At 46.5% G+C, this 17,300-nt stretch overlaps 1 protein-coding gene across 1 annotated transcript in view; it reads left to right on the forward strand.

The window, feature by feature from the left end:
* Positions 1 to 17,300, forward strand: part of LOC137374084 (coagulation factor VII-like) — a 116,631-nt gene that overhangs the window by 36,949 nt on the left and 62,382 nt on the right. The window contains exons 3-4 of the mRNA XM_068039841.1: positions 4,307 to 4,331; positions 9,018 to 9,131. Of these exons, the coding sequence (XP_067895942.1) occupies positions 4,307 to 4,331; positions 9,018 to 9,131 (139 nt within the window). The remainder of the gene's footprint in view (positions 1 to 4,306; positions 4,332 to 9,017; positions 9,132 to 17,300) is intronic.

Genomic DNA, 17,300 nt, shown 5'->3' on the forward strand with positions numbered 1-17,300 from the left:
GTAGCTAGGTTCATGGCACCGTGGCTGGCTCTGCTGTTCAGAAGGGTGGGAAAAAGAGTGGAAGGGCTATAGTCATGGGGATTTGATTGTAAGGGGAGTAGATAGACGGTTCTGTGGTCGAAAACGAGACTCCCGAATGGTATGTTGCCTCCCAGGTGCACGGGTCAGGGATGTCTCAGATCGACTGCAGAACATTCTGAAGGGGGAGGGTGAACAGCCAGTTGTCGTTGTGCACATAGGCACCAATGATATAGGTAAAAAACGGGATGAGGTCCTACAAGCAGAATTTAGGGAGTTAGGAGCCAAGTTAAAAAGTAGGACCTCAGAGGTAGTAATCTCAGGATTGCTACCAGTGCCACGTGATAGTCAGAGTAGAAATGAAAGAATAGTCAGGATGAATGCGTGGCTTGAGAGATGGTGCAGGAGGGAGGGGTTCAGATTTTTGGGACATTGGGACCGGTTCTGGGGGAGGTGGGACTATTACAAATTGGACGGTCTACACCTGGGCCGGACTGGAACCAATGTCCTTGGGGGTGCTTTTGCTAACGCTGTTGGGGAGGGTTTAAACTAATGTGGCAGGGGGATGGGAACCAAATGAGGTCAGTGGAGAGTAAGGATGTAGTAACTAAAGCCTGTAAGGAACTAGATAATGAAGTCAGTGTGACTAAGGGAAAGAGTAGGCAGGGAGCAGATGATGAAAGCAAAGGGACTGGTGGTCTGAGGTGTATTTGTTTTAATGCAAGAAGTGTAGTAGGTAAAGCAGATGAACTTAGGGCTTGGATTAGTACCTGGGAGTATGATGTTATTGCTATTACTGAGACTTGGTTAAGGGAAGGGCATGATTGGCAACTAAATATCCCAGGATACCGATGCTTCAGGCGGGATAGAGAGGGAGGTAAAATGGGTGGAGGAGTTGCATTACTGGTCAAAGAGGATATCACAGCTGTGCTGAAGGAAGGCACTATGGAGGACTCGAGCTGTGAGGCAATATGGGCAGAACTCAGAAATAGGAAGGGTGCGGTAACAATGTTGGGGCTGTACTACAGGCCTCCCAACAGCGAGCGTGAGATAGAGGTACAAATATGTAAACAGATTATGGAAAGCTGTAGGAGCAACAGGGTGGTGGTGATAGGAGATTTTAATTTTCCCAACATTGACTGGGATTCACTTAATGTTAGAGGTCTAGATGGAGCAGAATTTGTAAGGAGCATCCAGGAGGGTTTTCTAGAGCAGTATGTAAATAGTCCAACTCGGGAAGGGGCCATACTGGACCTGGTGTTGGGAAATGAGCCGGGCCAGGTGGTTGACGTTTCAGTAGGGGACTACTTTGGGAATAGTGATCACAATTCCGTAAGTTTTAGAATACTCATGGACAAAGACGAGTGTGGTCATAAAGGAAGAGTGCTAAATTGGGGGAAGGCCAACTATACCAAAATTCGGCAGGAGCTGGGGAATGTAGATTGGGAGCAGCTGTTTGAAGGTAAATCCACTTTTGATATGTGGGAGGCTTTTAAAGAGAGGTTGATTAGCGTGCAGGAGAGACATGTTCCTGTGAAAATGAGGGGTAGAAATGGCAAGATTAGGGAACCATGGATGACAGGTGAAATTGTGAGACTAGCTAAGAGGAAAAAGGAAGCACACATAAGGTCTAGGCGGCTGAAGAAAGACGAAGCTTTGAAAGAATATCGGGATTGTAGGCGCAATCTGAAACGAGGAACTAAGAGGGCTAAAAGGGGTCATGAAATATCTTTAGCAAACAGGGTTAAGGAAAATCCCAAAGCCTTTTATTCATATATAAGGAGCAAGAGGGTAACTAGAGAAAGGATTGGCCCACTCAAGGACAAAGGAGGAAAGTTATGCGTGGAGTCAGAGAAAATGGGTGAGATTCTAAACGAGTACTTTGCATCGGTATTCACCGAGGAGAGGGACATGACGGATGTTGAGGTTAGGGACAGATGTTTGATTACTCTAGGTCAAGTCGGCATAAGGAGGGAGGAAGTGTTGGGTATTCTAAAAGGCATTAAGGTGGACAAGCCCCCAGGTCCGGATGGGATCTATCCCAGGTTACTGTGGGAAGCGAGAGAGGAAATAGTTGGGGTCTTAACAGATATCTTTGCAACATCCTTAAACACGGGTGAGGTCCCGGAGGACTGGAGAATTGCTAATGTTGTCCCCTTGCTTAAGAAGGGTGGCAGGGAAAATCCAGGTAATTATAGACCGGTGAGCCTGACGTCAGTGGTAGGGAAGCTGCTGGAGAAGATACTGAGGGATAGGATCTATTCCCATCTGGAAGAAAATGGGCTTATCAGTGATAGGCAACATGGTTTTGTGCAGGGAAGGTCATGTCTTACCAACTTAATAGAATTCTTTGAGGAAGTGACAGGTTGATTGATGAAGGAAGGGCTGAAGATGTCATATACATGGACTTCAGTAAGGCGTTTGATAAGGTTCCCCATGGTAGGCTGATGGAGAAAGTGAAGGCGCATGGGGTCCAAGGTGTACTAGCTAGATGGATAAAGAACTGGCTGGGCAACAGGAGACAGAGAGTAGCAGTGGAAGGGAGTTTCTCAAAATGGAGACGTGTGACCAGTGGTGTTCCACAGGGATCCGTGCTGGGACCACTGTTGTTTGTGATATACATGAATGATTTGGAGGAAAGTATAGATGGTCTGATTAGCAAGTTTGCAGACGACACTAAGATTGGTGGAGTAGCAGATAGTGAAGGGGACTGTCAGAGAATACAGCAGAATATAGATAGACTGGAGAGTTGGGCAGAGAAATGGCAGATGGAGTTCAATCAGGGCAAATGCGAGGTGATGCATTTTGGAAGATCCAATTCAAGAGTGAACTATACAGTAAATGGAAAAGTCCTGGGGAAAATTGATGTACAGAGAGATTTGGGTGTTCAGGTCCATTGTTCCCTGAAGGTGGCAACGCAGGTCAATAGAGTGGTCAAGAAGGCATACGGCATGCTTTCCTTCATCGGACGGGGTATTGAGTACAAGAGTTGGCAGGTCATGTTACAGTTGTATAGGACTTTGGTTCGGCCACATTTGGAATACTGCGTGCAGTTCTGGTCGCCACATTACCAAAAGGATGTGGATGCTTTGGAGAGGGTGCAGAGGAGGTTCACCAGGATGTTGCCTGGTATGGAGGGTGCAAGCTATGAAGAGAGGTTGAGTAGATTAGGATTATTTTCATTAGAAAGACGGAGGTTGAGGGGGGACCTGATTGAGGTGTACAAAATCATGAGAGGTATAGACAGGGTGGATAGCAAGAAGCTTTTTCCCAGAGTGGGGGATTCAATTACAAGGGGACACGAGTTCAAAGTGAAAGGGGAAAAGTTTAGGGGGGATATGCGTGGAAAGTTCTTTACGCAGAGGGTGATGGGTGCATGGAACGCATTACCAGCGGAGGTGGTAGACGCGGGCACGATAGCGTCTTTTAAGATGTATCTAGACAGATACATGAATGGGCAGGAAGTAAAGAGATACAGACCCTTAGAAAATAGGCGACAGGTTTAGATAGAGGATTTGGATCGGCGTAGGCTTGGAGGGTCGAAGGGCATGTTCCTGTGCTGTAATTTTCTTTGTTCTTTGTTCTTCTAATCTATCGACCAGTTTGTAACCCTTTTGAGCCAGCTCCCTTATCTCCTGAACTTTGCTGTCTTTAATCCGGTCCAGGACTCTTTAACTCACTATCCCTTGATATTCTGACATTGAATGGAACTATATCGCACTCATTATTTCCCCATTGTCTCCCTGTCTCACATCAATTATCTGCCCTCTCCTCAGACATGTGACCCCCTTCCAACAGGGGTCACTGGATCCAGGAGAGAAAATCAGGATATGATGACTTGTTGTTTACTGTATATGTGACAGGAAAGGAGAGTTTCATGTTACATCCGGATATTTAATTTATCTAGAGTTCTGAGTTTTTAAAAATGGGAGCCCAGGTTACTGTCCCATTAAGTTCCTTTTTATGGTGATCGCCTGTGAAGGTGTAATACATTTGATCTGAGAATCACTATCATACTTAAACAGATTTTGCCAGCAGGGATTGCTTGTACTAGACAGGGACTAGGGTTGGAGGTAGAGCTATGATACAATTGTGGCAGTTCTGCAACCCATGCTGTCATTCTGTGAGGCTCCATCTCACAATCATGTGGACCCACTCACATCATTGCTCCAGTTGATATGGCAGCTCTTATTAGTCATTTTAGTTTTTACTTCTCCCCTCAATTGTACTTCATGTAAATATTGTTTCAAGATGATTTATGCAATGCTTATTTTTTCTATTTTCCCAGAGGCTTTTCTGGAAAACCTACAAGGGTATGTTTCGATGAACTCTCTCAGACTGGTAGATGGATAATCAGATTATTTCTGAATGAAATGTTATTCCTTGGTATTTGTTTTTGTTTAACTTTAATAAAGTATATCTTTCATACGTTTGTGCTATTTTTCTGAAATGGTGAAAACTCAAGGGCTATGTCATAGATTTGACAGAGTAAAGCCCACTGCACAGTACTGAAGGGCTAGGCTCAGTTAGTTTCCTCTTGTGACTTTTCTGCTCATCTGCATAAAGCAGTCCAAGGTCAGATGTACTGATGTTTAGAAGGCAGATTAAAAGCTTCTCTGTTCTGTCCTATAATTATCCTTATCCCCAACTTAGAAAAGCAAACTCAGTGCATTGCTGTGATACTTCTCACAATAGTCACTCCTCGTGAATCTGAGGAAGTGTACTAATCACTACCAGATTAATAGCCTGGAGGAATTGAATGAAGATTGCCCAAACATTAGATCCATGCAGTCAGCAAACTTTCATTCCATGAGTTTGGGCTAAATTAGAACCTCAGATTCAGAGATGCCACCAATCAAACACTCCCCTTTGGACAGCTCTTCAGCCCAAATTCCAAATAAATAACACCACTTGTGAGTGTAACCCATCTGAAACAGTCACTTGAACTAGAATTTAAGTGTGGAATCTCTCAGAGCTTTGGGTTGTAATAAACCATTGCTTTCTATTGTTAACATTTTTGAAAGTAAAATGTATTATGATAGCTTGGGACTTCAGCTCAATTTCGTGCCTGTTTCGCCATTCAATGAGATCAGGACTGAGCTGTGACCGAACTCCATGCACCTGTATAAGTATATTAAGGGTAAGAGGATAACCAGGGAAAGAGTAGGGCCCATTAGGGACCAAAGTGGCAATCTTTGTGTGGAGCCCGAGGACATAGGTGAGGTTTTAAATGATTATTTCTCATCGGTGTTCACTATGGAGTAGGACGATGTAGGTGTAGAGATCAGGGAGGGGGATTGTGATGTACTTGAATATATTAGCATTGAAAAGGAGGTAATATTAGCTGTTTTAGTGGGCTTAAAAGTGGATAAATCCTCAGGCCCAGATGAGATGTATTCTAGGCTGTTATGTGAGGCAAGGGAGGAGATAGCAGGGGCTTTGACATAAAGTTTCAAATCCTCTCTGGCCACAGGAGAGGTGCCAGAGGATTGAAAGACAGCGAATGTGGTACCATTATTCAAGAAGGGTAGGAGGGATAAACCAGGTAATTACAGGCCGGTGAGTCTAACATTAGTGGTTGGGAAAATATTGGGAAAAATTCTGAGCGACAGGATTAATCTCCACTTGGAGAGGCAGGGATTAATCAGGGATAGTCAGCATGACTTTGTCAGGGGGATATTGTGTCTAACTAAATCGATTGGTTTTTTCGAGGAGGTGACTAGATGTGTCGATGAGGGTAAAGCAGTCGATGTAGTATACATGGATGTCAGTAAGGCTTTTGATAAGGTCCTGCATGGGAGATTGGTTAAGAAGGTAAGATCCCATGGGAGCCAGGGCAAATTGGCAAATTGGATCCAAAATTGGCTTAGTGGCAGGAGGTAATGGTCGAGGGTTGTTTATGCAAATGGAAGCCTGTGACCAGTGGTGTACCACAGGGATCAGTGCTGGGACCATTGCTGTTTATAAGTGTACATTACTGATTTAGAAGTGAATATAGGAGGCATGATCAGTAAGTTCACAGATAACACGAAAATTGGTGGTGTTGTAAATAGTGAGGAGAAAGCCTTAGATTACAGGGAGATATAGATGGGCTGGTAAGATGGGCAGAGCAGTGGCAAATGGAATTTAATCTTGAAAAGTGTCAGGTAATGCATTTTGGGAGGACTAACAAGGCAGTGGAATATACAATGGATGGTAGGACCCTAGGAAGTACAGAAGGTCAGAAGGACCTTGGTGTACTTGTCCACAGATCACTGAAGGCAGCAGCACAGGTAGATAAGGTGGTTTGGAAGGCATATGGAATACTTGCCTTTATCATCCTAGGCATAGAATATAAGAGCAGGGAGGTTATGATGGAGCTGTATAAAATGCTAGTTGAGCCACAGCTGGAGTACTGTGTACAGTTCTGGGCACCACACTGTAGGAAGGATGTGATTGCACTGGAGAGGGTGCAGAGGAGATTCACCAGGATGTTGCCTGGGTGGAAGCATTTCAGCTATGAAGAAAGACTGAAAAGGCTAAGGTTGTTTTCCTTGGAGTAGAGAAGGCTGAGGGGGGACATGATTGAGGTATGCAAAATTATGAAGGGCATTGATAGGTTGGATAGGAAGAAACTTTTTCCCTTAGCGGAGGGGTCAAGAACCAGGGGGCATAGATTAAGGTAAGGGGCAGGAAATTTAGGGGGGATTTGAGGAAAAAAAATTATCCACCCAGAGGAGAGGGTGGTTGGAATCTGGAACGCACTGCCTGAAGAGATGGTGGAGGCAGGAACCCTCACAATGTTTAAGAAGTATTTAGATGAGCACTTGAAACACCACAGCATACAAGGCTACGGGCCAAGTGCAGGAATATGGGATTAGAATAGTTGGATGCTGGATGGCTGGCACAGACCTGATGGGCCGAAGGCCTGTTTCTGTGCTGTATAACTCTATGAGTCGATGACCTGTCTTTGCCCCGTATCCCTTACTACATTTAGTTAACAAAAATCAACCAATCTCAAATTTAAAATTAACAATTGATCTAACATTAATCACTGTTTGCAGAAGAGAATTCCAAACTTTTCCCACCCTTTGTGTATAGAAGTGTTTTGTAATTTCACTCCTGAAAGGTTTTGCTCTAATTTATTCATGATATTGGTTAGTAACATTTTGTGCTGTGAGAGGGGCAGAACCTTGATTGGAGAGATTCATGGGCGAGCAATTTAGGGAGAAGGTTGGTAGTGGAGAAAGATGGGGAATACCTTTGCTCTCCAGGATGATAATAGAGTAATGGGCAGTTTGGGTAGAGAAAAGTGAAGCCCGATAGTGTGATCCAGCCAGGTCTGGTGACAGATGGTGCAAAATACAAGCACAATTTTATGGGCGGCACAGTGGCGCAGTGGTTAGCACCGCAGCCTCACAGCTCCAGGGACCCGGGTTCGATTCTGGGTACTGCCTGTGCGGAGTTTGCAAGTTCTCCCTGTGTCTGCGTGGGTTTTCGCCGGGTGCTCCGGTTTCCTCCCACATCCAAAGACTTGCAGGTGATAGGTAAATTGGCCATTATAAATTGCCCCTAATATAGGTAGGTGGCAGGGAAATATAGGGACAGGTGGGGATGTGGTGGGAATATGGGATTAGTGTGGGATTAGTATAAATGGGTGGTTGATGGTCGGCACAGACTCGGTGGGCCGAAGGGCCTGTTTCAGTGCTGTATCTCTAAACTAAAAAAAAACTAAAACAAAGACTTGCAATTATATAGCACCTTTCACTACTTCAAGACATCCCAAAGTGATTTACAGCCAATGAAGTACTTTTTGAAGTGTAGTCACTGTTGTAATGTGCACAGTAAGCTCCCGCAGACAGCAAAGGGATAATGACCAGATAATCTACTTAGGTGATTTTGTTTGACGGATAAATATTAGCCCCAGGACACCAGGTGAGCTCCCCTGCTCTTCTTTGCCATGGAATTGTTTGTGTCCACCTCAGAAGGCAGACGGGGCCTCAGTTTATCAGCCCATCCAAAAGATGGCGCCTCCAACAATGCAGCACCCACTCAATGCTGTACTGGAGTGTTTCTGCTCAAGCCTCTGGAGTGAGGCTTAAACTCACAACCTTCTGACTCAGAGCGGAGAGAACTGCCACTAAACCACAGCTCTTGGAGCCCCACAGAGGAGGATGGAGATCCTGAATGCTAATGAATCTCGCTAGCAGATCCAGTGGTCCAGTAGAGGATGAGGAGTAGTGGGAGTGAAACCCAGTGACCAGGAACAGTGAGGATTGCGGAGCTAGGTTACAGAAGGGATCAGCTTTGAGGAAGAGCTGCAGGAAGGTGAGAAGCAGAAGGAACTAATCCATCCCTGTTCAGTGAAGACTGAAGGAGGAAGTCTGAAGACAGGACAGAGCAGTGTAGACTCAGTGGCTGTGGGAAAAGGCAGATAGTGGAAAAGCAAAGAGCTGGGTGGGTACCAGCAGAAGTCAATCAGGGCACTTTCAGCGGTGGCTGCAGAGTCTCAACAGTGGAGCAGAAACTGAACATGTAAATAAAGTAGGCCCAACAATGGAAATGAAGCAGAGTATAGTCTCAGAAGGAAGTGCTGGGGAAGGTAGAGTCACAATAAAGCCCAGTGGAGACAGATTTGTGTACCCAGTCTTCAGTATAACAGCAGAGTTGTTGTTGTAGCCATAGTCCCAAAGGACCATAGGCATCCCTCCCATTAGATGATGTATAGCTTGAGGGTCACCACTCCTCAAGTGTGGGGTAAGGCAAGGAGGCAGGCCTCCATGAACTACCACAGCCGGTAAGGGGGTTGAACCCCGTGCTGTTAGCGCCTTTCTGCATGCAGCAGCAGAGTAGGGCTGAGAGAAAATATCAAATGAACAGAGTACGCTTTCATAGCACTCATTTTTATGAAATATTAAACCTTAAAGCTGTATTCCTAATATCTGATATACTTTTATGAAGCACTAAATTTTGTTATCTTGATGTAACTACAGATTTACTTTAACATTTGTCACATATAGAAGGGGATCAATGCGCATCAAATCCCTGCCAGAATGGAGGAACCTGTCAAGATGAGTTTCAGCGTTACCTGTGCATCTGTACAGAGAAGTTTGAAGGTTGGAATTGTGAAATAGGTAAGTTTGAACTTTAATGTCGCTGATACACTTTGGAGAATCTTGTTCCTGAAGCTCAACTTATAAAAAGCCTGATGTTGAGAATTAACTTTCCTACACAAGTTTTTATTGATTGACTATTACTCTTCATCGAATCAAATCCACTTCAGTGTTAGTCCAGTCCAATCTGTGCCACATCTTTCCACCAGAGTTCATTATCTCGGGGATTTTGTTAAATGAAAAGCAAACCGAGGAACACAGATCAGAATGCTTTAAAAGCTAGAAAGCAAAAACAAACCTATATATTCTTCCTATCATCTATTCACCATCCATCCATCTATCTATTCCTCCATTGAACTATTCTTCCCTCTCTCTCTCCATCACTTCATTAATTCCTCTTCATTTAATTTTCCATCCTGCCATGTCCATTCTATTGTCTGTCATATCTCTCTAACCGGAAATGCTTGCTGTGCATTCACATGTGAACTGGTCTATTACGCAGGACAAGAGCCCATTACTTCCAACTCTTTTTTTCCTTTTGGCCTTTCTCTCCTCTCCCTTCCTCTTCCTGTCACCCACACATAACACATTTCATTTCTCTTCTCTTGGGCACCTTACCCCCCACACCCCCCCCCCCACCACACTGATCCCCAAATCCCTGCCCCAATCCATCACTGATCCTTTGCCTTTTTAATTGCCTGCCAATGTCCCAGAGTCAATTTCCTCTTGAATAGGCCTACCATTTTTAAAATTCTTTCACGGGATGTGAACGTTGCTGGCTAGGCCTGCATTCATTACCCATCCCTAACTGCCCTTGAGAAGATGGTGGTGAGCTGCCTTCTTGAACCTCTGCAGTCCATGTGGTGTAGGTACACCCACAGTGCTGTTAGGAAGGGAGTTCTTAACCTCTTTTCTCTGTGCCTCTTTCAGCATTTTCCAACGGGCTTTTCAAAGAACTCATCACCGTCTCCTTATAAGAAGCAAACCCTACCAAACCCTTCAAGCTCCTTTCTCTCAGCCTTCTCATTTAGGGCACCATTGGGAGCTAACCTCACCACTCATTCCAACCTATCCCACCCACAATTGCCCCTTGGACTCTGCCCATAAATTAACAAAGACCATCCCTCTCATGAGCATCTAATGCAATTTTCCCATCCTCCTCTCTCACCAACCATCCATCACACCCAACTTGCCTACTGGGTGCTAGCCTCACCAAATTCCTTTCCACCCAAATTGCCCACCCACCATTGCCCCTCCACCTTTACTGCTGATCATCACCCCATTTCCCTCCAGAATGTCCCTTGCCATCCACAACCTTATTGTCGATTATTGCCTTGGCACTCTTTCCTTGACTGAAACTTGGCTTGAGGAAGGGGCCGACACCATGTCCCTTACTGAACCCCCCCTGCCTGCTATGCTTTCCACCATTTCCCCGGCCCACCTGAACGATCTCCGACTCCCTCGACCTCATTCCCACTAAACTGCTGACAACCCATCTTCCCTTCCTGGGCCCCATGCTAGCTAACACTGTCTGTCCTCCCGTTTTCAAAAAAAGCTGTCATCACTCCCCTAATTGTTGCAAATTACTGTCCAAACTCCAATTTTATTTTTTTCTCCCAAGTTCTTCAACATATATTTGCCTCCCAAATCTGCTAATCTTTCTGACAACTCCTTGGGCTAGATTTTATGGGCCCCCTGAGGCTGGGCCAGAGGCGGTGAGTATCACAATGGGTGGTGGGGGGCGGAGGGCCCGTTGCCAAGTGATCTTCCAGGGGCCGGGATAGGCCAACGATGGCCTTCCCACCCAGAGGCCAATTGAGGCCCTTAAGTGACTTATTAACGCCCGATTAAGAGCCTCTTCCTGCTGCTGCTCAGATCTTACTAGCAGCAGGGGAGGGTGCTTGTTAAATGGGGCACCCTCCATGTGGGTTTGGGGTGTGGTCCCTTCGTCATGGGCAGTCTGTGGCCCACAGAGGACCTCATTGGGAACAACTTTACCCCCGGGAACACCCTCCTCCTGGACTACATGATCACCCCTTCACCCTCCCCCCCCACCCATCATTCCCCCTCACTGGGGCCTTCCAGACTGGCCCCGATGACCCTGCCTCACCTACCTCTGGTCCAGGGCTCCACCACTGGGCCTGGGTCCGAGGCCTCTGCAGTACCAGCAGTACCAGGAGGCCGATATGTAACTGTGAGAGAATGTCAGAGTGAAGCATCTGCAGTATTATTACCTGCCTGCCTTTGAAGAAATGCCCAACTCATCCTGGTATGGCCAGAATGTCCTGAGTTCCGCAGGAACCTCTTGTCTGCTGTCAGGCCATCCTTTAACTATGAGTTGCCAGAGCATCTTCAAGACTGGGTTTTTTTGTGCTTTCTTCCCGTAATTCCTCACACTTCTTCTGCTCGAAACATATCAAATCGATCTGGTATACATCCTTTAGCTCAACATCAACCTCATCCACTTGGACCACTGGAACACTTTCTGGGATTAGATAGACTGCTTAGAGTGTCAGAGGTCTCCATGAGATTCCTTGGCTTGTATTTGGCTTTGCAGTCATATCCTTGCACTTTTATCAACAGCCTTTGCAACTGTGGAGGTGTGCTGGTCAATGGCTTTTACCAGATAATTGAGAATAGTTTATGATCTGTTTTGACTGCAAAGTGTTTCCCGAAAAGAAAAGTGTGAAACTCTGTGATTCCAAACACCAGTTTTAGTGTTTCTCTTTCTATATAGGAATAGTTGGCCTGGTTGCAGGATAAGCTTTTTGATCTGAAAGCTATTGGATGTCTGTCCTGCAACAAACTTGCTCCCAGGACCTTTTTCAAGGCATCTACTTCGAGAATGGTGTCCTTTTTGGGATTGTAGTACTGTAAACATGCATCATTGATAAAGACTTCTTCAACTTCTTCAAATCAAGTGCATGCTGGTGGACCTCATGCCACAGAAATGGTGTTTTGTTTCTGAGGAGTTCCCGTAGAATCAAAGATTTCTTGGAGAAATTTGCAATGTAAGGAGCTAAGAAATTGAAGAGACCGAGAGTTCCTTGCAAGTCTTCTATTTTGTCCTTTGGGCTTGGCATGGACTGGATATACTCCATCTTGCTGGTATCCAGTCTAATGCTTATGTTTGAATAAATGGAGCTAAAGAAGTTAATATCTCTCATCTTTATGGCACATTTCTTACTGTTAAATACGAGGCCCTCGTTCCTGGCTCCTTCCATCAGATGTGTAAATTCCTGTCATGTTTTTCTTTTGTGGTACCCTTCTTTTGGGCCTCCTTATCTCGAGAGACAATGGATACGCGCCTGGAGGTGGTCAGTGGTTTGTGAAGCAGCGCCTGGAGTGGCTATAAAGGCCAATTCTGGAGTGACAGGCTCTTCCACAGGTGCTGCAGAGAAATTTGTTTGTTGGGGCTGTTGCACAGTTGGCTCTCCCCTTGCGCCTCTGTCTTTTTTCCTGCCAACTACTAAGTCTCTTCGACTCGCCACAATTTAGCCCTGTCTTTATGGCTGCCCGCCAGCTCTGGCGAATGCTGGCAACTGACTCCCACGACTTGTGATCAATGTCACACGATTTCATGTCGCGTTTGCAGACGTCTTTATAACGGAGACATGGACGGCCGGTGGGTCTGATACCAGTGGCGAGCTCGCTGTACAATGTGTCTTTGGGGATCCTGCCATCTTCCATGCGGCTCACATGGCCAAGCCATCTCAAGCGCCGCTGACTCAGTAGTGTGTATAAGCTGGGGATGTTGGCCGCTTCAAGGACTTCTGTGTTGGAGATATAGTCCTGCCACCTGATGCCAAGTATTCTCCGAAGGCAGCGAAGATGGAATGAATTGAGACGTCGCTCTTGGCTGGCATACGTTGTCCAGGCCTCGCTGCCGTAGAGCAAGGTACTGAGGACACAGGCCTGATACACTCGGACTTTTGTGTTCCGTGTCAGTGCGCCATTTTCCCACACTCTCTTGGCCAGTCTGAACATAGCAGTGGAAGCCTTACCCATGCGCTTGTTGATTTCTGCATCTAGAGACAGGTTACTGGTGATAGTTGAGCCTAGGTAGGTGAACTCTTGAACCACTTCCAGAGCGTGGTCGCCAATATTGATGGATGGAGCATTTCTGACATCCTGCCCCATGATGTTCGTTTTCTTGAGGCTGATGGTTAGGCCAAATTCATTGCAGGCAGACGCAAACCTGTCGATGAGACTCTGCAGGCATTCTTCAGTGTGAGATGTTAAAGCAGCATCGTCAGCAAAGAGGAGTTCTCTGATGAGGACTTTCCGTACTTTGGACTTCGCTCTTAGACGGGCAAGGTTGAACAACCTGCCCCCTGATCTTGTGTGGAGGAAAATTCCTTCTTCAGAGGATTTGAACGCATGTGAAAGCAGCAGGGAGAAGAAAATCCCAAAAAGTGTGGGTGCGAGAACACAGCCCTGTTTCACACCACTCAGGATAGGAAAGGGCTCTGATGAGGAGCCACCATGTTGAATTGTGCCTTTCATATTGTCATGGAATGAGGTGATGATACTTAGTAGCTTTGGTGGACATCCGATCTTTTCTAGTAGTCTGAAGAGACCACGTCTGCTGACGAGGTCAAAGGCTTTGGTGAGATCAATGAAAGCAATGTAGAGGGGCATCTGTTGTTCACGGCATTTCTCCTGTATCTGACGAAGGGAGAACAGCATGTCAATAGTCGATCTCTCTGCACGAAAGCCACACTGTGCCTCAGGGTAGACGCGCTCGGCCAGCTTCTGGAGCCTGTTCAGAGCGACTCGAGCAAAGACTTTCCCCACTATGCTGAGCAGGGAGATTCCACGGTAGTTGTTGCAGTCACCGCGGTCACCTTTGTTTTTATAGAGGGTGATGATGTTGGCATCGCGCATGTCCTGGGGTACTGCTCCCTCGTCCCAGCACAGGCATAGCAGTTCATGTAGTGCTGAGAGTATAGCAGGCTTGGCACTCTTGATTATTTCAGGGGTAATGCTGTCCTTCCCAGGGGCTTTTCCGCTGGCTAGGGAATCAATGGCATCACTGAGTTCCGATTTGGTTGGCTGTATGTCCAGCTCATCCATGACTGGTAGAGGCTGGGCTGCATTGAGGGCAGTCTCAGTGACAGCATTCTCCCTGGAGTACAGTTCTAGGTAGTGCTCAACCCAGCGGTCCATCTGTTTGCGTTGGTCAGTGATTATGTCCCCACAACTGTGATATCATCAGCGATACATATACACCCTAGCACATTCTCTGTAACGTGATCCATGTGTTGCTGAAATAAATCCTGGCTTACTGATAAGCCAAATAGTAGATGCAAGAAGCAGTATCGCCTAAATGGAGTCCTGGAAGTTGTCAATTCCTACCAACGTTCGGAGAGATGGACCGACCAGTACCCGTGCTTTGCAACAAAAACAAGAAATGCTGGATTCACTCAGCAGGTCTGGCAGCATCTGTGGAAAGAGAAGCAGAGTTAACGTTTCGGATCAGTGACCCTTCTTCGGAACTCTGCTTCTCTTTCCACAGATGCTGCCAGACCTGCTGAGTGAATCCAGCATTTCTTGTTTTTGTTTCAGATTTCCAGCATCCGCAGTATTTTGCTTTTATACCCGTGCTTTGCAACTAGTTTTGAAAAAATTGGCTCTTGCGAATTTCAGATTTGGCTCTTCTAATGTGGGGCTTTTGAGGACAACAATTTAACACCTTGTTCAGCCTTCTGGGATCCAAACACACCTGGATGGTGACATATTTTTTGACTACAGCTGTTATCGAGCTGCAGTAATCTGTGAGCTGTTGAACACACCTGACTATTCCTTGCCTCTCCATAGTGTCCAGCTCTGTTTTCAGCTTGTCCATGACGTGGACGCTACATTTCCTTGGTAGATCTATGGAAGGAACTACATCATTCCCCCTGCCATCTCAGTGCCAGGGCAGACACAATGGGCCGAATGGCCTCCTTCTGCACTGTAATGATTCTGTGTGATTCTGTGTGTGGTGTAAAATCAGATGAGATAGCAAGGGGTGCCGTGTTCATCACCTATTTCCCCTGTTGATATTTTACCAGGGCACGGAGGCGACATGTAGCCTGCCCATCCTCAAACCAATTGAGACCCTTAAATGCCAATTAATGGCCACTGAAGGGCATTTTCTCACCACCACTGGTATTATACAAGCACTGGATGGGCATTTCACCACCTAGGGAGGCTTTCATGAGTGGGAACAGTTTCTCTCTATCTACTCTGTTTAGACCCCTCATGATTTTGAATATCTCTATCAAATCACCTCTCAGCCTTCTCCTCTCCAAGGAAAACAGTCCTAACTTCTCCAGTCTATCTTCATAACTGCAATTCCTCATCCTTGGAACCATTCTCGTGAATCTCTTCTGTACTCTCTCCAATGCCCACATGTCCTTCCTCAAGTGCGACGCCCAGAATTGGACACAATACTCCAGCTGAGGCCAAACTAGTGTCTTATACAAGTTCAACATAACTTCCTTGCTCTTGTACTCTATTATCCACTCTCTCAATCTGTCCTGCCACCTTCAATGACTTATGCACATATACACCCAGGTCCCGCTGCTCCTGCTCCCCCTTTAGAATTGTACCCTTTATTTTATATTGTCTCTCCATGTTCTTCCTACCAAAATGAGTCACTTCACATTTCTCTACATTGAACCTCATCTGCCACCTGTCTGCCCATTCCACCAACTTGTCTATGTCCGTTTGAAGTTCTACACTATCCGCCTCACCGTTCACAATGCTTCCAAGTTTCATATCATCTGCAAACTTTGAAATTGTGCCCTGTACACCGAGGTCTAGGTCATTAATATATCTCAGGAAAAGCAAGGGTCCCAACACTGATCCCTGGGGAACTCCACTACAAATCTTCCTCCAGCCCAAAAAACATCCATTAACCGCTACTCTTTGTTTTATGTCACTCAGCCAATTTTGTATCCATGTTGCTACCATCCCTTTTATTCCATGAGCTACAAGTTTGCTCACAAGTCTGTTGTGTGGCACTGTATGAGACGCCTTTTGAAATGCCCCATCCCCCCTGCCTCCTAGCCCACTTCCAGAGGGGGCATAAAATTCTGACCAAAGTGTAGTTTTGAAGTCACACGGGCTGGAGGACAGGGGATAATTAACCCATGGTCAAGGGAAGGCTGCAACAATGGAAGTCAGAATGGACCTGGCACAGGGGAAGCAAAGCAGAAAGGAAGAGGCAGAATCAAGGGGGATGTGGGGGCAGGATGAACAGAGGGAAGCTGAGGCAGGATGGCGAAGGAAGTGAAGATGAAAAGGAGGAGTAGGACAGGATGGGGAATCGGGGGCAGGAATTAGGAACCAGGAGAGGGAGCGAGAGGATAGACAGGAGATTGGAGGGTAATGGGAGAACATGTGGAGCAACAAGTAGAGGGTAACTGATGAGACTGCTGTGCTGAGGTGCAGCCCATTTCCTGTGGTGAATAAGCAGGTTGCAATGAGATGGGTATCTGTGTATTGGGATTGCTGATTGCAATTTTCTATGAATCGAACCTCTCATATTTATTATTATTTTTAAAAACAGAGGCAACAGTATGTGTAAACCTTCTGCTTTTGTGGGGGCTGGCTTCAAGGTGGGACTGGGTGGAATTTCAGAGAAGTTGGCATTGGGCCAGTGAGTCAGTGCATTCCCACCTCTGGCAGGTCATCACTGGCAGAGACTATCCACCCCTCAGCAGCAGGTAACCGCCCTGAATATCTAACTTCCCATTTGTGGGCTAACTGGGGACACTGCCAGAATGGGCTGCCCACTGACGGCCAAGCCCAGCAGGTGCTTGGAGGTGACTTGCCACCAACTGGCCTGGGGGGGGGGGGGGGAGGGGGTGCAATTCCTCCTGTTTTAACCCCCCCCCCCCCCCACAAGGGGGCCGCAGTCATCGGTAGGCCACAGCTGCCACCGCCCGCCATCCTGTGGAGAGGTTTGCTTTCCAAAGAGATGGTATAGCAGCTGTGACCACCATTGATGTAACTGAATCCAAAACACTTCAAGAAGGTGCCTCAAGATGGAGGCTCCCTCGCAGTTCCCTCCAACTGAGGCAGTGTCCAACTCTGGCAGTGCAGTTACCATCCTTCCAAGGCTGCAGGCCCTCTGATTGCAACCTCAGGGTCTCGCCCACCATCCTTAATTGGATGGCGGACCTGGAAAGAGACTGTTAA

The sequence above is a fragment of the Heterodontus francisci genome, chromosome 10, assembly GCF_036365525.1.
Source record: "Heterodontus francisci isolate sHetFra1 chromosome 10, sHetFra1.hap1, whole genome shotgun sequence".
Lineage (NCBI taxonomy): Eukaryota > Metazoa > Chordata > Chondrichthyes > Heterodontiformes > Heterodontidae > Heterodontus > Heterodontus francisci.